The 20201-nt window shown below is 42.7% G+C and overlaps 1 protein-coding gene across 2 annotated transcripts in view; it reads left to right on the top strand.

The window, feature by feature from the left end:
* Positions 1–20201, top strand: part of BCAR3 (BCAR3 adaptor protein, NSP family member) — a 111536-nt gene that overhangs the window by 23392 nt on the left and 67943 nt on the right. For both annotated transcript variants that reach the window (XM_012790949.3, XM_075999864.1), the window contains one exon: positions 15849–15888. In XM_012790949.3, coding sequence (XP_012646403.2) covers positions 15849–15888 — 40 coding nt within the window. The remainder of the gene's footprint in view (positions 1–15848; positions 15889–20201) is intronic.

The following is a 20201-nucleotide window of genomic DNA, read 5'->3' as shown; positions in this document are numbered from 1 at the left end:
ACCATCAATGCTAGTTTGGAGTTACCTATACGTTTATTGGTTTCTTTTTTTTTTTTTTGAGACAGAGTCTCATTGTGTTGCCCAGGCTAGAGTGAGTGCCATGGCGTCAGCCTAGCTCACAGCAACCTCAGACTCCTGGGCTCAAGCGATCCTGCTGCCTCAGCCTCCCAAGTAGCTGGGACTATAGGCATGCGCCACCATGCCCGGCTAATTGTTTCTATATATACTAGTTGGCCAATTAATTTCTTTCTATTTATAGTAGAGGCGGGGTCTTGCTCTTGCTCAGGCTGGTTTTGAACTCCTGACCTTGAGCAATCCGCCCACCTCGGCCTCTCAGAGTGCTAGGATTACAGGCATGAGCCACAGCGCCCGCCCGTTTATTAGTTTCTTTGTCTATCATTCATTCATAAGTCTTGGGCTTTCCTTCTGGCTTCATTTTCCTTCTTCCTGAAGGATATTCTCTGTTTTTGTTTGTCTAAAATTGTCTATATTCACCCTCATTCTTGATGGTTTTGCTGAGCATAACATTTTGAGCGTCCCACTTTCCCTTTTGGCTGATAAAAATCTGTCAGTTTGATTGCCGTGCTCTGGGGGCAGCCTTACTTTGCTCTTTGCCTGCCTTTTGGACTTTATCTTTGATGGTCTGTAGTTTCATTACAGTGTGTCCAGGTGGATTTATTTTTGGTTTCTACTGCTTAAGATTCATTGGTGTGCCTGAGTCTGGGGACTGGTATCTTTCATTAATTTTCAAGATTTCCCATCTTTTTTTCTTTTAACCACTGCTTTTGTCCTTTCTCTCAATTTTCTCCTTCTAGAGTTCTGGTTAAATGTATAATATACTTAGGACTTTTTGTTTTACTTTCAGTTTCTCTCTCATATTTTCTATTGCCTTTTCTCTCCATACTATGTTCTGTGTAATTTCTTTACGTCTTTAATTCATAAATATTTTCTTCTGTCATGTCTCATTTGCCATTTAACTTAGCCACTGAGTTTTATTTTTTTTTATTTTTTTTTTTTTTTGAGACAGAGTCTCGCTTTGTTGTCCAGGCTAGAGTGAGTGCCGTGGCGTCAGCCTAGCTCACAGCAACCTCAAACTCCTGGGCTTGAGTGATCCTTCTGCCTCAGCCTCCCGAGTAGCTGGGACTACAGGCAAGCGCCACCATGCCCGGCTAATTTTTTCTATATATATATCAGTTGGCCAATTAATTTCTTTCTATTTATAGTAGAGACGGGGTCTCGCTCTTGCTCAGGCTGGTTTTGAACTCCTGACCTTGAGCAATCCGCCCGCCTCGGCCTCCCAAGAGCTAGGATTACAGGCGTGAGCCACCGTGCCCGGCCCGAGTTTTATATTTTAATCGATGATATTAATAGTTTTTTATTTCAAGAAATTATAGTAAGTTATTTTTATAATCTGCCTGTTTATTCTTAGATCACATTTGATTTCCTCTTTTAAAAAATGAATCATGCATCATTATTTTATAACCTATATCTGATATTCTAATATCTGAAGCCTTTGGATATTTCAATCTATTATTATTTCTGTCGACTTTACTCATTATGGGGTTTGTTTCCCATTATATATGGTTATTTCTGAAAGGGAATTTATAATCATATTTGTGGATATCCTGAGCAGCATTCTGTTGAATAAATTTTCCTCCAAAAAGGATGTACATTCGTCTCTTGCTAGTGGGCGCCACCAACCCAGATACTTTAATTTCTCAGTTTTGGATTTCTTTGTCAAAACAAGTTGTATAAATTTGAATTCCCAACCAACAAGAAGTCCTGTGGTTACAAATTCTTAGAGGAAACTTTATTAATGCCATTATTTTTTCCATCAGAATTTGTGGTGGAGACAATAGGTTTCCTTCTTGATTCCCTTTGCTAGAGCATGTTTTGTTTTGTTTTGTTTTGTTTTTAGGACATTCTTTCTTTTCTGGTGGCTTGATGGCTCAGGCCTTCTGCAGGCCTTCGTTCAGGGCGAGCTGCTCACTTTTATGGACCCAGAGCTTGTCTTCTCTGCTTTCTTTTGTTGTTGTTGTTTATGTTTTATATTCTTGATTTGTTCTCTATTTCTGTATCTGTTTTGTATATGCATGTGTGTTTCTCGAGAATTTAATTTTCTTGTGAATTCAACAATGCATTTGAAAATATGTCTGTAATTTAACTGACACTGGATTTGCAGGATATCTGGTTTATCATATTGAGCAAATGAAAGGCCCATGGTAGAAATTTCTAATTTTCTGAGGCTTTAATTGAATTAGATAGATATAATACAAGGTTGGCTATTTGTGGTGTGTATACATATACCTTTTTTTTTTTTTTTAATAGAGACAAGGTCTTGCTCTGTTGCCCAGACCAGAATTCCTGGGGCTCAAGCAATCCTCCTGCCTTAGCCTCCTAGGCAGCTGGGATTACAGGTACTAGCTTCTGTGCCCCGCTAATTTTTTCATTTTCTTTGTAAAAAAATTAGGTCTTGCTATGTTTTCCAGGCTGGTCTCAAACTGGGCTCAAGTGATACTTTTCCCTTAGCCTCTCAAAGTGCTGGGATTATGGGCATGAGCCCAACCTATGGTTTATATTTGTCCATATTGCCCTTGTTTATTAAGTGGCTGCTATGTGACAAGTACTGTTCTAAGTGCTCAGTATACATAGTGAGCAAGATAGAAGTAGCCCCTGCCCTCTTGGAGCTTGTGGTCCAGTGGAAAAGACAAAGAGTGGCTGCCTCCCAGGTGGGGGTGGTGGAGAAGAACAAAGGGTTATATAAAATCGGGTGTTCTTAACTAGTTCCACATAGCTACTTTGTTTTGTTGTTCTTTGCTTTTCCTTCATGACTTAACTACTTTTGTTGGTGTGAAGGGATCCCTTAAATGTTTGTTATATTTCATTGCACTTTTGGGGGAAGATTTTTGTGTCCACGATTTGAGGGATGTGAAAGACCCTCCTGAGAGTAACTTACTTGTTAGTTGAGAGGGAAGGAGACCTCATTGGAGACATTCAGTAGTTGAGTGGCAGCAGGTGTCTGTGTACTGCTAACCATCGAAAATGGGTAATATTGAGGGGTAGTATGATTAATTCCCATCCCAGTAACCTTAAAAGTATAGCGTAGTGCTTAGGGGCAAAGGGGCTTGCGAATTCATTCTTGACAAATGTATCGAGCCCCTGCCACGTGCCAGGCACCATCTACTTAGTCCCCTTGGAAAGAATCTGGTGAGCGTCCTTCCCTCTTCCCTTTCACCCACCAGAGCCAGTCATTTACCAATCCTGTCCTCCCTTGGGAGAATTTCTCAAGTCTGTACACCATCCCCTCCGCCTCCCACACTGCAGCCCACGTCTCATCTCTCACCCAGGTGACACCAACAACTCCTTTGGTCTTTCCAGCTCCATCTTGCCCCCCAACTAATCTGCTTTCCATGATGCTACAGGGGGACTTTTTAAAAACCACAAATCTCTGATTATTTTCCAGCTTAAGATCCTTCAACAAATCCCCTTGCCTTCATGATAACATCTATGCGTGCTCTTGTGGTTCACAAGCCTCATATGGTCTGGCTGGGCCTCCATCTCTTGTCCTAGCCCCTCACTGTCCCAGGTCTCCCCCAACCCTGCGCTTCTGTTAGTCCTCTTTTTTTGTTAATCCAGCAGATTGCCACCGGGCAGCTGCCAGGAGCAGAGCACTGGGGACCCCCAGGTGAATAAAGCAGACAGAGCCCCACCCTGGGAGGATTGTATTCCAGGGAAAAGACAGACCCTGAGCAAATAAACATCTGCTGCAATATCAGAGACGATGGGAAAATATTAAGACAGCTAAGGGGATAGAGGGTAATAGTGGTGCCAATATAGAGAGAACGGTCAAGGAAGGTCTCTGAGGAAGAGATGTTTGTGCAGAGACCTGAATGGTGTGAGGGGTGAGCCCCTGAGTATCTGGGGGAGCAATGGTCTATGCCAAGGCACTGAGGCAGGGGCAGGCTTGGCATGTTGAGCAACAGAAGAAAAAGTCAGTGTGGCTAGGAAGGAAGAGTGGAATAGACAGTGCGTGTGTTAGTTTTCTCTTACTGTGTGACAAAACCTCGGCAACTTCACACCCATTCACCAACCCACAGGTTCGTAGGTCAGAAATCTGGCGGAGCTCAGCTTGGGTCTCAGTTCAGGGCGTCTCGCACGCAGGATGTCAGCTCTGGGGAAGAATCTGCCTTCTCATGGACAGTGTCGCACCGGTAGCGCCATCCCTTGTGTCAGAAACCCCTCGTGTTTCCCCTCAGGCCCACCGGAAAACCACCCTCTTTTGAAGTCAACTGATTTCAGATCTTAATCCCACCTGTAAAATTCCTTCACAGCAGGACTAATGTAAAACACTAGATTAGTGTTTGATTGAATGGCTAGGGGACGGGAATCTTGGGGGGCTGTCTTTGGAATTCTGCCTACCACCATGAAGTTGGAGAGCTGGCTGGGGTCACGCCAGCCAGGCTTGCAGGCCCCAGTGAGGACTTGAGGGTTTGGTTCGGACGAGGCGAGGCGGGTGCAGTCCGAGGAAGGATCACTCTGGCTGCTGGGGGGAGAGCAGATTTCGGAGCTGGGGTGAAGCAGGGTCCAGCGAGAGATGATGGTGGCCTGGACTGAGGTGGCATTGGTTCCTGAACAGCTTGCAGTCCCCCACGTGTGCCATGTTGTCTCGTGCCCCTATATCTTTGCACGTGCTTCTCCCATTGCCTGGGGTATTTCTCATCACCACTTACCCGGTGGCTTCTTCACCAAAACGTGTCCCCACTCAGCCCTCACAGTTTAGCTCAGAAGTTGCCTGTAGGCCTTTCCATGGTGCCACCTGCTGGCACCTTTTCCCCAACCTGAACTGTGTCGGGTCTGTTGGTCTGTCTTCCCCACTCACCTGCAACCTCTCTGGCAGCAGAGAGGGACTCTGTCTTTGGTTCCTGAGTTTCCGTTGTCTCGGCTAGCATGTGGCATGTTGTAGATGCTTGATGAGGTTTGCGGGATGAATACAAGAACCATGGGAGATGCTGGGCGTGAAGTAGACTGTCATTACTCTTGGAGAGCTCACCTTGTAAAGGGAGAGACCATGTACAGATAAACGTACGATGAACTGAAATAAAGACACCATGCCATGAGCACAAAGGAGGTGCCAATTCTGCACCAGTGTGAGGGAGTTGAAGGGAAGCCTTCATCCGATTCATGGTTGCATCTAGTTTCTCACGTTCCTCCTTCACGTGAAATAATGATCTTATTACAAACCATTCCATTTTGTGTTATATCCAAAAGGATATTTGTTTGGCACCACTGTTAGCTATTAATTCTATAATATTTAAATAAATAGTCATTCATTTAAAACATTCTATAATTTAAGACAGACAGAGTGACCTTCCTTCCCCATCTGTATTCCAACTACTCAAAAAGGAAGGTCTGTATTAGTGAAATTTTGCTTTAAAGGAGAACCTCTTAACTCAAAATAACAAACACTCATGGGTCTTGATAAGAGGGAGGAAATTATCAATCTGGTTACTGATGAGAAACAAAACTACAATAGCAAATATATTATTTCTGTGACTCAACGTTCCTAAAGTGTGAACTTTAAAAAGTGGGACACTGGAAAGAATGATTTAGCCAGAACAGACACAGTGATGTTATTTAAACTTAATAAACTTAAAAGCAAAATAGCAAGAGAGTCCAGTTTCACCCTGCTGCCCTCTCCGTGGCTGGTCTGCAGTGGGGCAGCGTGCCAGCCAGCCCCTCACTGTAAGCAGAGATGCACACAGCACGGACTCATGGGGTGAGGAATCATAATTGGCATGAGTCAAACAAAATTATTTTTTTAAAAAACCTTTTCATTTATATTGCCAAGTTCCTCTGTTTGTTTTCTAGTGATCTCTCTTGGAGAATATAAATCTGTGGTTCAAGGGCTGTTTGCTACACAGTCTTGTATGAATAATTGGATATTCTATTTCAGACCAGAGGCTGGGGCTGTAGGGCCAAGCGCTATGTTTTCTAGCTCACCAGGAAGGGAGTTCGTACGTGGAGAATGTCTTCTTTCTGACATGGCACTTCTGCATTTAAATATAACTTTCATTTGGATCAAGGCATTGATTTTAAAAGCTTTTGGATTTGTAATACATTAACTTGGTTTTATGATACTCTCCTTATGTTCCTTCCCTTGCCTCTTTAAAAAAGAGGAAGAGAAGAATATGAGGATACATGAGGGACACCTTGGAGCACTGAAGCTAGAATCTGAAATACCTGGATTCCCCTTTGCTCTCATGACAGAGTAAATGAGGCCCTCAGCAGGCCTTGCAGAGTTCATTTGGGGGCAGGGCCAAGAGGGACTTCAGTTTTATTCTTTTTCTCTGCTCTCAGGCCTTTTAGATGAAAAGCAGAATGAGTCTGTGGAAAGTACCAAATATTGCTGTAAAAAATTCTCCGAGTGGTTTGCCTTTCAATTTTTTTTTTTTAGTCTTCCAGAGAGAGCCTCTGGTTCATCCCTGCTAACATGTTGTTATCAGCACTGGGTCTATCAGCACTGGGGACCCAGTGCTAATTTCTTCCACAGGCCTAGTCAAATCGGTGTTGACATGGGCTTGGGAGATGTACTCTTGTTTCTAAAACATGGTATGGCTTCTCTTGGCTTCACTTTTTATGAAAGGGGGTGGGGAGGGGAGTAGGATTAAGGGCAGAGTGGGAGACCGTTACCTGGCAACTTATCTGTGGCTTTTCATAGCTCACTGTTGAGTGAGCAACTGTACATCTAATTGAGTCCATCAACCAATGTTCTTGAGAGCCTGACAATTTGCTGTCACTGTGCTGGACATATGGTGTAATGCAGTTAGTCAGAGCACCTGGCTCGAACCCCAGCTGCTCACCTTCCTAGCTGGGTGTCCTCTGCTTTGTCATCTGCAAATTGGGCATAGTTCCACCTCCTTCACAGTATTATGAAGATGAAATCTTCCAATTTATGTAAATCGCCTTGGCACAAAGCAAGTGCTCAATAAATATTTTGTTGTTTTTTTAAAAGGCAGATACAGTCTCTGCTCTCACACTCTAGCTTTTTACAACAGGCTTGGCAGAGGGCTATCCTGCCTTCCCATCAGCAAATGACCATTGACCTTCACATGCGTCTTGCAAAGGCAGTTCATCCCTTTTAAGAGGTGTTAGTTGTTGGAAAGCACTTCCCTAAGTGGGGCTAAAATCTTCCTCCCCATGAGTCTCCTCCCAGCCCGTCTAAACACAACATTTGCTCTTTCTTCCCTGCAGAAACCCTCAGCTAGTAGATGACATTCAGTTAGATGACAAGCTACTCTTCCCCAGGCTAAATATTCCTCTTCCTTTCAGTTCTTCCCCATGTCATGTGGTTTCAATACCCTTTCTCTCTATCCTGGTTGTTGGTTTTCTGGATCTGTCCAGGAGATCCCATGTTTCCGAATGTAAGTGAATATTCCACGTGTACTTTGACAAGTGGTTTTGTTTTTGTTTTTGTCTTGAAACAGGGTCTAGCTCTGTTCCCCGGGCTGGAGTGCCATGGTGTCATCATAGTTCACTGCAGCCTTGAACTCCTAGACTCAAGCAATCCTCCTGCCTCTGCCTCCCAAATAGCTGGGACTATAGGCATGCATCACCACATCTGGCTAATTTTTCTATGTTTTGTAGAGACAGGGTCTCACTATGTTGTCCAGGTTGGTCTCCAACTCTTGGCCTCAAGTGATCTTCTGCCGTGGCCTCCCAAAGTGCTGGAATTACAGGCGTGAGCAATCGGGCCCAGCCTCATTCTGGTTTTTAATCTTCTGTCAATATAGCCTAGGGTCCCATTAGCATCTTTGATAACCATGCTACTTCACAATTAAACTAGGTCCACTAAATTTCACATCTTTCCCACCTTCTACTTGCAAAAATGGAATTTTTAAATTAGAAGTTCAAAATGTATCCCTGTTCCATTTCATCTGGTTAGATTTTTCCCATTACCTAAATTATTTGGTGGGGGGGGCATTGGCGGAGACATAATTAATGTTATTTAATACATAGCTCACACTTAGAGCACTTAATATATGCCCATATATTACTTACTATATGCCAGGCACTGTTTTAATATTTTGGTAAATTAATTTCACCTTATTCTGTTTCCACAACTGTCATATGATATAAATGTTATATTCCTATTATTATTCCCATTTTATAGATGACAAAACTGAGCCTTAGAGAGGTTGTGTTCACATGGTGAACTATGTCCAGGTTCACACAGTAGTAAGTAGTAGAGGCAGTGTTTGAACCCTGGTAGTCTGGCTCATAGCCTGTGCTCACAATCCCTCAGCTAGAGTGCCTGTCACACGAATTTGATCACTATACATCAAGCTTCTTGTCTAAGGTATCATAATAGTCTGAATAGAATGGGAGCTTGGATGGAGCACTTCTGGCTAATAAGGACCTTTCCAGGCAATTAGTGGTTCGTTTATTATTGTTGTTGTTTATTTTTTGGTGGGGGTTTGGGAGGGATGCTGGTTGTTCAGTTCAAAACTAATCTACCTTACAGAATACTAAATAACTTGGGGTCTTGTAAATTGTTAGGTCATAGCAATGTCATGACTTTGCTGAAATCCAGATATAATTTAATTATAGCATTCCTTAGACCTACTAGTCTATTCATCATATCACAAAAGGAAATATCGTCAGATTTGTGATTATAATACTTTTTTTTAGGAGCTCAACATGTCATTCTGATTAAAATTTTGCCTAGATCCTACTGTTTTCACCAGATTTAGTTGTACAATCCTTTTCCTTTCACAACTTTTTTTTTCAGTCACATACTATTTATTTATTTCCCTTCACCTTTTGAAAACTGGAATATTCCCTCTCCCTTTAATGCCCATGAAAACTTGCTGCACTGTCTGAGCTAGTTCTCTCAGGCTAAACCTCCAGCTTTCTTGGGGAGCAGGTGGGATGACAGTGTTGGCCAGGCTAGGCGCTGTGCAGTTAGCAGTGTCCCCATGCAGCAGTGGGGTCACATCGAGGCAGGTGGCCTGTGCTCTTCCCATAGCCTTGCTCCTCCACCCAGAGGTGCACCCAAGATGTCCCCTGTGCACCCAGGGTGAACTCCTCCGTGCTCCTGTTTGACTCTCTACCATAACAGCTTCTCTTGGCAGAAGAGAGGGAACCCAGGAGGTGCCAAGCAGTCTGTGTCCTCCCTCAGCCCAGGGCCCTTGGCCTCCAGCAGTTGGCTGTTCTTGTTCTCAGTCTTCTCACCCTGGTTATTATATTTTTCTTATGCTCCTTAATTTTTTTCTGCCTGGTTCGTTGGGGCCAGGGATGGTGTTGCTTGCCCTCTGAGGGTTCCTCAGGGAGGGCTTCCTGGAGGAGGTTGGATTGAGAGCCCTGCTGGGAGAGGCAGTCTTGGCTGGGTTGGGGCAACAGCTGACCTTCTCAGGGAGGAAAGGAAAATGGGGCTTCTTGTGTAATTTGGGATTTCCAAATAGCTGGTCCTCAGCTCCGCTATCGGGACACTGGAAGTACTTTTATGAATTAGGAAGTTTTAATCACAAGTAGGACAGAATTCTAAGCAGGCACTCACTGATGGTTTATAGGAGAGAGAGCTGGGAAAACAACCCCCAAACCTCTTTGGCCAATTAACAGAAAATTGTTTTCTTCCTTCTTTTTCTTATTATATTCCTCTCTTCCATTTAAGACCTTAGTTTTTAAATCTCCTTTTGAGTTCTCTGGGAGAACTTCAGTCAAGCCTCATTAAAATGACCAGCCCTTTTCATTTTTTAATGTGCAACCTCCACTTACCAGGAGTAGCCTCTGGAGAGAGATCAAGTTCAAACCATTTAATTGTAAGCATAACACCCCTCTCCTCCATCCTACTGTGCCTCCTACTAAAGCAGAACTGAAACCCTGACCTCAAAAGCATTACTGTTATTGCAGACAATTTAAGGGAATGGCTTTGTGTGGCTTTTTGTATATTTTTACTGGATTTGAATCATTCATCCAATGCAATGTGTGAATGACGTGTGTTACTTTTCACATATAGCAATAGTCCACTGGCATTGAAATATTTCAGAGTTCCAAGTGAAAAAGAAAAGATACATTTGAAGACAATAATATATAGGAACTTTGTCATATGCTGGCTTCTGATGCGATTGTTCAGGGCAACCCTGTATGTGAGAGCACCTCAAATCTCCTTCGATACTTTGTTCACTGATCATAACGAAGAGTAGCAAAGTGAGAGCCTTTGTGGAAGCAGAATAATCTTCTATTTAGAATTGTTTTCTCTAAAACATCACTGTTCAATAGAACTTTTTGCAATGTTGGAAATGTTCTGCCATTGAATCATGCAATATGATAGCTGCTAGCCACGTGTGGCCATTGAACACTTGCAGTGTGATTAGTGCAACTTAGGAACTGAATTTTTAATTTTCTTTAGCTTTAATTTTAAATAGTCACTGTGACTAGTGACTATCATATTGGATAGTGCAACTTTAGAAAGAAGTCATTTATTTTAAACACATGAATTCTTGGCTTCTGGAAAACAAGCATTGTTCTGCCATGGTACTTGTAGATTATACTTTTAAGTCATTCATCGGGGGTCCTTTTCTGTGCTTAATTAAAATGCCAGTTCATTAAATTTAGAATGAGAAACATCAAAGCCCTTTCACTTAGAAAGTTGCAAGGTAGCAGGACAAAGCTGTCCCTGGCTCCACCAGAGAGTTTGGTGATTGTTTTGGTCTCAGCCATTACCCTGTTGCCTTCTATGGTAGTTACTGAGTTTGTGCTTGATTTTAAGAAATCCTAAGGACATTAACAGACTCCTTTGGGTGCAGTAGGTATTGTGTGATACATATCACAGGTGTTGAAAGTACTATTAAGATAAACGAAAGTAGTGAGAACAAGTTCAAGGTGGTAAGGAAATGATAAGTGCTGCAGATGTGTTGAATCATGCAAGAATGGGGAAGATTTTGAAGGACAAAGAGCAAACGTGTATCAATTACTGTACCCCTGTCGTCAGCAGACTAGTAATCAGTGAGAGGTGAAGAAAAATGATAGACACTTTGGGAAAGGGGGTCTCCAGAGTCTTGGCTGCACTACAGTTCTGTATCCAATGGTCCATCAATGGACGCTTAGTTGTTTCCATATCTTGGCTATTGTGAATAAGGCTGCAGTGAGCGTGAGAGTGCAGATATCTTTACGAGGTGATGATTTAGTCTCCTTTGGGTCATAAGGTAGTTCTATTCATCTGGGGTCTTTAGAAACCACTTTACTGTTTTCCCTAATGGCTATACCAATCTACATTCCCACTAACAGTGACCAAGGGTTCCCTTTTCTCCATACCCTCACAAACGTTTGTTATCTTTTGATTTTTAATAATAGCCATCCTAACAGGTGCGAGTTAACATCTCACAGTGGTTTTCATTTGCATTTTCCTCATGATTAAGGATGTTGACCACCTTTTCACACACCTGTTGCCTGTTTTATGTCTTGTTTGAAGAAATGTCTGTTTAGAGCTTTTGCCCATTTTTAACTGGATTGTTTGTTTTTCTGCTATTGAGTTGTATAAGTTCTTTATACATTTTAGATATTGTAACCCCTTTTATAATGTGGGGTCTGTAGGCTGCCATTCCATTTTGTTGATTGTTTCCTTTGCTGTGCAGAAACGTTTTAGTTTGATGTAGTCCCATTTATTATATTTTTGCCTCTGTAGCCTAAGCCTTTGGTATGATATCCATTGATTGCACATTTTTTGGTAAAAATATTCAAGCTTACAGCTCATGTGTGTTTATTTATTTATTTAGAACAGTGGCTTTCAAAATATGATCTATAGACCCCTGGGAGTCCCTGAGACCCTGTTAGGGGATTTGTAAGTTCTAAATAAACTATTTTCATGATGACACTAAGATGTTATTTGCCTTTTTCACTGTGTCAACATTTGCACTGATGGTGCAAAAGCAATAGTGGATGAAATTGCTGTGCCTCAGTGCAAAGCAACGCAGTGCCACCAAACTGTGCTAGTAGTTACTGCATTCCTCACCTCTGTGCTCTCACAGTTCTTTAAAAAAAAAAAAATTAGTTTCTCTTAAGAATGTCTTTGATGAAAAGGTAAAAAAAATCATATTAAATCTCAACTCTTGAATATACATCCTTTTAATATTTTGTGTAGCAGAATAAGAAGTAGATATCAAATACTTCTGCATACCAAAGTAAGATGGTCATCTGGGAGGAAAAGCTCTTATTATGTGCTTGGATTGTAACCTAAACTAGCCACTTTTTTCATGATATATTACATGCTTAAAAAGTGTTCTTAAACACTTTGTCTTTCAAAGTTGTCTTCCCAACCCTGACTCAAGGAACCAGAAAAGAAAAATTAAAGAGTAAAAGAAAAATACAATGAAGAGGTTGTTCTGATACAGCAAGGCTATGGGGAGAGCACAGGCCACCTGCCTCCAGGTGACCCCATCTGTGCATGGGGACATTGCTAACTGCATTCAGTGCTACCTCAGGAATAACAAGGCACAGCATTTTGTTATCCCACCTGCTCCCTAAGAGAGCTGAGAGAGCTAGCTCAGGGAGTGTGGTGAGTTTTCATAGACATTTCTAGAGAAAGGGAGAGAGGAACATTTCAGCTTTTGAAAGGTAAAAGGAAAAGAATTTTACAACCAAATCTGGTGGTTAAGGCAAAAGATCCTGGGCACAATTGTAAACAAAATTACTAAAATAATAACATATGGCCTGCCTTAAAAAAGAGAGTTAAAATCACAAATCATGGCGATATGGTATTGGTATTTGATAGATATTTTCCCAAAAATGAATTAATTGAAGCTCTAGGAAAATAATTGATGGTGTTAGTTGCCAATGAAAAATATCCAAGCTTTCAAGTGAAAATTAGAATTTTGAAAAACTTGGATCTTTCACTGTGAACTTGATAGTTCCTCATACAGTCAGCCTTCTGTAACTGGGCTCCTCATCCGTGGATTTGACCAACTGCAGATTGAAAATGGGGGGAAAAAAGGATGGTTTTGTCTGTACTAAACAATGTACAGACTTTTTTCTTGTTATTATTTCCTAAACAATACAATATAACAACTGTTTATATAGCATTTACATTGTATCAGGTATTATAAGTAATCTAAAGATGACTTAAAGTATAATATATGGGAGGATGTGGGTACATTATATGCAAATACAACACCATTTTATACATGGGACTTGAGCATCCATGGATTTTTGTTATCTTTGGGGTGGGGGCAGAGAAGGGGGTCCTAGAACCAATCCCACATGGATACTGAAGGCTGCTGGACCTAATAACTTATCTGATGAGATCAGTGGTAATATTAACAAATGTGAGGTTTTTTAAATATTATATTGAAATGGGTCAAAATTTGGAAGATCTGCATAAGTCATTAAACCGATATTTTCCAGAATACTGATTACAGAATCAAACGTGGATAAATGTTCATTCAAAGTGCAAGATACACACAAAAGAGTGAAAAATAAGTTTCAGATTCTATATTACAACTAACCTTTCAGAAACTATCACTTGTCAACTTTTGGTATGATATCAAAGAAGAATATCCATAATTATCTGAAAGTTTATTCAAATACCCTTTTCTTTTCCAATTGCGTATCCGCATGAGGATGGATTTTTTTCATTTATTTCAGCCAAGACATATCACACAACATATTGAATGCAGAAGTAGATATGAGATGAGAATTCAGTGGTCTTCCACTAAGATAGACATTAAAAAGATTTTTTTAAATGTAAAACAATGTCACTCTTCTCACTAAATTTTTGTCAATGAAAATATCTATTTTCATCATGAAAAACATGTTGTATAAACATGTATTTTCATTACATGTTTATACAACATGTAAATGGTTTTTTAAAATAGAATTAATAACTTGAAAATTTCTCAGTTTTAAGTTCTGATGTCAATACTCAGTAGAGATAACCCACATAAACAAAAGCTCTTTGGGGTCCTTAATGATTTAGAGTGTTAAAGGGATCCTGAGGTCAAAAGGTTTGAGAACCTTCAATTTGGAAGTATATACCTATACATATCCATGTATTAAGATGTATGTATATGCGTATAAAGTACATTTTAAGACGCACATAAAAATAGAAACATGAAGATGAAAAACAGCATTTCGGTGGTTCTAACATTTTTCTGTACTGCCAAGGTCAGACCACTGGGCCAATCAATGCCTCCTATAAGCCTAAAATGTTAATTCAGTAGAAAACCAGGGGTTTAAGAACTGAAAGGGGGAAGCACAGCCAAAATGCTGCTGGCAAAGTTTTGAGTCACTAGCAGGATGGTTCCACGGTCCCAAAGCCCGATGACATCAGTCTGTGCACACCAGGGGGTGAGCATGGCACTGACGCTACGAAGTCCTCGAAAGGAGGGTGACCTGTTGCTGCTGACAGAGTCCTTTCTGCTTTGGGAAAAGATGCCAGATGAAACCAACACCAGCTTGAAAGCAAAGAGTATGCCTGGGTTTAAGGCTTAGGAAGACAGATTTATAACCCTCTTTGAGGGGCTTGCACTCAGGGACTACAAGCTTAAGCTCCTCTCCAATCCTTTGACTCCACAAAGGGATTCTTGTCACAACCCAATCCGTCTGCAGAGGCGAGTCTTGGACGTCAGCCCGCCTCTGCGCATGCGCCCTGTGCACAGCCCTGAATGGACAAACCAGTCCGAGGATGGCTTGGGGTTTGGATCCATTTCCCTCACGCGATGGGTTGTGTCCCTGACCTGCGGGGTCAGGACTGCTTGTGCCCTGGGCTGTGGCCTTCCTGTTCTTGTGCAAGAGTGCTGTAGTCTCATCCCTGGCCGCTGTCGCCAAAGCCAGAGAAGCGGCCCACGCCCTGCGGCGGTGACTGCTGGCCAGCGGGGTCCCCTGCCTTCTGATGGGCATGGTCTATCCCTAGATACGCCAAGGAACCCCCTTCAGAGGAGACACCAGCCTTGCTGTCTTTGGAGCCATCCTGTCCTTTTTAAGTGATTGCATCTCTCTGTGGGGATGTGTTTATTTTTCAAAGTTTAAGTCTCTCAAGGCGGCTGTTTTTTCATAGTCAGGGTGGGGGTACCTCACTGTAACCTTGCAAGCCTTGAACACTTCAGCTTTCCTGTCCCCCTTCTGCTCCTTTTGCCTTAGTCAGATCTTTCCCTTTCCTAATAAGTCACCCTCCCCAGTGCCACCCACTGGTGTTTACTTTTAATTGTCTAGTTAATCCTGATGCATTATTATGATAGGCATAATAGCAACCGTTAGATGGTGGAATAAAAACACTGAGGGACAAAGAAAATTAGGATGAATTGCTCAGGAGCGGGTAGGTAACAGAACCAGCAGTGAGAGAGAGAAAGTCTCCAGTCCCGCCCTCACCCAGGCGCTGCTGCGGGACCTTGGGCAGCGGCTCTGCCCACCTGAGCCTCTGTTTTCTTCCTGCCGGGGTGGGCTGGACACCACTGCCTGGTGGGGACCGTTTGGGAATTAACCTAGGCAGCACCAGTGCTTGAAAGTGCCACACGTTCCCGCATCCAGTCCTGCTTGCCTCCCACCTCTGCCCTCCACGCTCTTTGCTTCCGACTTTCCGTTTTTATGCACGAGTAAATCCAGAATCCTACTCATAAATAGTCTAACATTCTGGGGCCTGAATTAGACAGGGAAGCATGTGGAGCTTCTGGACTGATATCACAGTGGTTTCTCCCATCCCCCACCCACCATGAAACAAATCCATGTCTCCCTGAGGCCCAGCCTGATAACTTAAATGAATAGGGTGAAATAATGTTGGTGAAGTAAAAATGACATTTTACTTAACGTAAGAATGTGTTATTCCTAATTGTTTTCATATTTACATTTTCTCTTTTCAGGGATCCACATCCCATGGACCCAACTCTGGAATATGTGAAGGTAGGAAACCAGGATTTAACATATAGTCATGACCTAGCGTGATAGACTGCCCTTTTCTAATACGGTGTTGCCGAAAAAGCTGTAGCTGGGGTTGTTATGGAAAGCTGGCTAGATTGTCTGAAACAACCAGGAGGAAATTTGACTCTCTCAAGCTGTTGGTAAATTTGGTATAGGTCTCACATCATCCTATTGCAGGATTACGGTCTTTTTTCCCTTTATCTGTCCCTCAGAGCTAGATGTGTTTTAAAATTCAGAGTCTTCTCTAAGAAAGGTAATATGATGCATGTATGTAATACTCTCAAAGAGGTCTAGGGTCAGCACCCCATAATCAAACATTATTTCCACAGTAGCATGAATATTCACAGTAGGAGGGATAAATGGATGACAAATGATTTTATGTAGTTCACAGTACATTTTGCCACCAAATGAAATTGGATTTGTTTTGCTCCCCAATGAGTTACTTTTTAAATGTTAGTTTTCAGAGTTTTCTGGATTTTGGAATGGTAGATGAGGACTTAAGGACTTATGTGTTTGCCTTTGGTGGAGGACTGAAGTCCCCTGAGATTTCCTGAGCTGTCCTCTCCTTCCAACAGCCACCCTCATGCTTGGTGGCTAATCTGGGACCAAGTAGTAATGTGTTACTTTCCAGAGTGGCTGGCAGTCAATGCTCTAAATATTCAATCCTTCTAAACTATATTTTCCTTCTGAGCCAAAAGGTAAGATACTTTTCACTTCTTCCTTCGGTCCCCCCGCCCCGCCTTCTATTTTTGGGGTGTGTATATTTATTTTATTTTATTTTTGAGAACTGAAATCCTCCTACAGAAAAGAGAAGTCTGATTATCACACTTAGTTTCTTGGATTTATAATAACATATATTATTACCTCTTAGGAGGAATTGTGCCATGAGTTAGGTTTTTAAGAGCTTACCTCCTTAGGCGCCACATTCCATCTTCACTATTAACAAGGGCAGCACCCCAGTTTCAGAGTATTTAGGCTGGTCACAGTTTTGTGTGCCTGTACCTTCCCTCAGAGTTTTGGCCTTTCTTCCCCCTACGACCAGAGGATGGATGGGAGAGGGAAAAGCACCAGTAGAACCAGTGGAGAGAGTTCTAGATAAAGTGGGTGCAGCTTGGCCCCCTTGACTTTGAGATATTTCTTCTTTATAATCCTATGGTGCCCTTTAATGCCTCTTGGCTTGGAAAAGTAGAAATTCTATGTGAAGAATGTTGTATCATGAAAGGGCCCTTCTGGTAGGGTCAGATTCATTGGCCAAAAAACAAAAGTCAAAATGTCAAATTTTTAGGGATTCATTGTGACCCCAGAATGGGGGACAATCTGATCCCTGCCTGAGTCTCCTCTTCTGGGCCCCCAGAAACACCCAGCTGTGGACAGCAGTCCAAGGCCTGACATAGCTCCAGTCCCAGGCCTCCTTCTGTGTCTTTAAGTGCTGCTCTCCTCCACACTGGGAGACTTTCCACTGTTCCACACACCCCCCATTTCCCTGTACCCAGATGGAAGAATGAGGTCTGGGACTGCCTCCTGCATCCTGGGGTCTGGGGGAGTCAGGGCACTGAGGCTGACTGACCTACAAGGATGGGACTTCAGTGTCATAGCAGGAGAGAGCTGGGTGGAGAAAGACTCCAAAATTGCATTCCAGCCCGTTTGTATTCTGTGTCCTCCTAGCTTGCCGTCCTGTACCATTTGTGCTGCAGCGCATTAATACAGCCTGAAAGGGGACTGGTTTCTGGTTGCTTAGCTACGAGCAGTACTTGGAGTGAGGAATTGAGGGAAATGTGCATGGCTGGGAAGCCCGGGGCTGCTTTCACCTTGTCGGGCAGGCTGGCCTCCTGCTGGGCCCCACAACAGCACCGAGACCCTAAAGGCTCAATTCGATGTGATAGGAAAATAAATAGCAGACCCAAAGTAGCCCAGGGATTTGGGGATCTTTCTCCTCGCTGTTTCTGTCTCTATAATTGTGGCACTTCGAAAGGAGAGGTTTTTTCCCCCCTACTGTTTACTTGTTTTCCTAGACTTCTCCTCTTCTCACAGTTTTTTTTTTTTTTAATTTTTGTCCACAGTAGCTCAAAATGTGCTCGTCTTGAAGTTCTGTTTTTAACTCCTTTGTATAATCATAAGGTCCGTTTCTGTAGTCAGATGTAATTGATTCTCTGTCACTGTATCTGAAGGACTATTTCTTCCAGATTGGAAAGCTGGAAACTTCCACCTTCCTCCTGCTGCTTACCACGTAGTTAGTGACTTCGGTTAGTGGTGTACAGCTTTGGAATTTTCCTCTGCGTACCTAGCATGCCTTACCCTAGATAAAACCAACATTTTTTTTAATAGGAGGAAATAGTTTTTAGAGCCAATAACCTTAGGCAAAACTGTGAAATAGAGTTTTGTCTTCTGTACAGCTCTAACTACTCACTGCCCCCGTTGCGTTTGGTCATATTTTTACCCCCATTAAAATGTATTTACTCCGTGTCCAGTTTGTTAGACCTGTGTTGAGTAGTTGCTTAGAAAATTTGCTAAAATAAGTTGTGCTGAAATGTTAATAAATGGTAGTAGCTCAGCATGTTACCCTTCCAGATAGCATTCCAGCAGACACTTGAAGTTACCTACCCCTAAGAATCCCCCAGGAAGGGGAGCTGTGTCCACACACTGGTTCTAATTAGCAGCATGGCCTTGGACTTGCCACCTCTATCAGTTCCCTCTTTCCCAAAACTAGAAAACCTTGGGGTGGACTAATGTTCCTTCTAGCTGAACATTTTCAGGATTTTCTATGCCTGTAATAGGCTGGAGGGGAAGATTTTTTAGGAAGTAGTAAGGAGTTCTTAATTATACTCTCACTCTGGATCATAAAATTGCCATATTGATTGGAACAAGGGTAGCATTTCATGTTGTGTCTCAGGCATCAAGATCAAGGACATGACAGATAATAATTTACCCCCAACAATCCTGCACTGCAGTTGTTTTGTGATCCATTATGTTTCACTTTTATGATCCCTTTTGAAACTATGAAATCTGCTTTTATTTTCACTCATTTATCATTCTTTTCATCCCCCCCCCCAGCTACTTCTTTAAGCTTCAGGAGTTGCCCCCCAGCCCTTGCACTAAATTTTATAAATTTATATTGTTGCCCATCTCCTTCCCCTTTATACCATCTTCCTTTTAGGCTGAAGACTAGTTACTTTAAGCCCTACAGTTATTTTAGTAAAGAGTCTCCTTTCTGAGGGTGTCTTTTTTTAGGGGAGGAAGTGATTGGCTGGGACAGAGCTGAGTGATTTTTCTTTTAGAAGAAATGTTTATTATAGATTTTCCATTTTAAAATAAATTGTCCTTTAAAAAGATAAATTGGAAAATGTAGCAAAGTAGAAAAGTGAAAATGCCTGTTTTTTCAAATTGGTCGTGAGCAGGCAAGTGCTTTTGAAGGCGGGCTGGCTGTAGGCAGCACACAGCAGCCTGTGGACAAAGGCTGCTCTCCAGGCGGCCGCAGTGAGGAAGTGCCAGGGTGGAATGCAGCCTTTTGTTCCTGGCCAGGTTCCTAGTGAACAAATATCCTCTTTCTTTTGTAGTCAGCCTTGGTGGATTCTTGTTAGACCCGCTGTGAGCTTTAATGGAATGACTTGCAGTCTCTGAGCTGGCTGTGCAGGTTAGCAGCAGCAAAGGATGGAGCTGACATCCTGCATAGGGACCACGGCCCTCCCAACTTCTCCCTTCTGAGTGCAGAAGGGCCCAGAGAGACTTAGAGGGCAGCCCTCTGTGGGGTTAATGTTCCGAAAATGCTCCTTCCCAAAGGGTCTTCTAGGTCTGCTGATTTTACAGACTAGGCAGTCTCTGGGGATTTATTAGGTCACCCAGCAGATGAAACGAGGAGTGATTATGTGAATTCCAGCACCAGAAAGTTCCCTGGCTGTTGAGACCCTGGCTGGAGAAGGGGCGGCGTGGCTTCAGCTCCCCTTTGTGCTGAAGATGGCTGCGGCCATGGTCACGGTTAAATAGCTGTCTTTGGGGAAAGCCTTTTCTTCCAGCAGGAAAACAGGCCAGCTCTGCTCTGAATTAGCCAGCTCACAAAGTCATGAAAGGGACTTACAAAAACAATGGCACGCTGTACATTCCGTGAGATTTTAACAAGTTATATGAACCCAATAATGGGCCGATTGGCTGGCTCTGCAGGTTTTTGCCTGAGTGTGCACATCAGCAGAGCCAGCGCCGGCCCCTGTGGGACCAGAGATCAGACACAGCCAGCGATAAATGTGGAGCAGCCCTGGCCGCGCTGGGGCCCCCCGTGCAGGGGAACGACAGGGAGCTCCCAT

Source organism: Microcebus murinus, chromosome 2 (genome assembly GCF_040939455.1).
Source record: "Microcebus murinus isolate Inina chromosome 2, M.murinus_Inina_mat1.0, whole genome shotgun sequence".
NCBI classification, from domain to species: Eukaryota; Metazoa; Chordata; class Mammalia; order Primates; family Cheirogaleidae; genus Microcebus; species Microcebus murinus.
The sequence above is the reverse complement of the archived record's forward strand: the minus strand, read 5'-3'. Positions and strand labels throughout refer to the sequence as shown.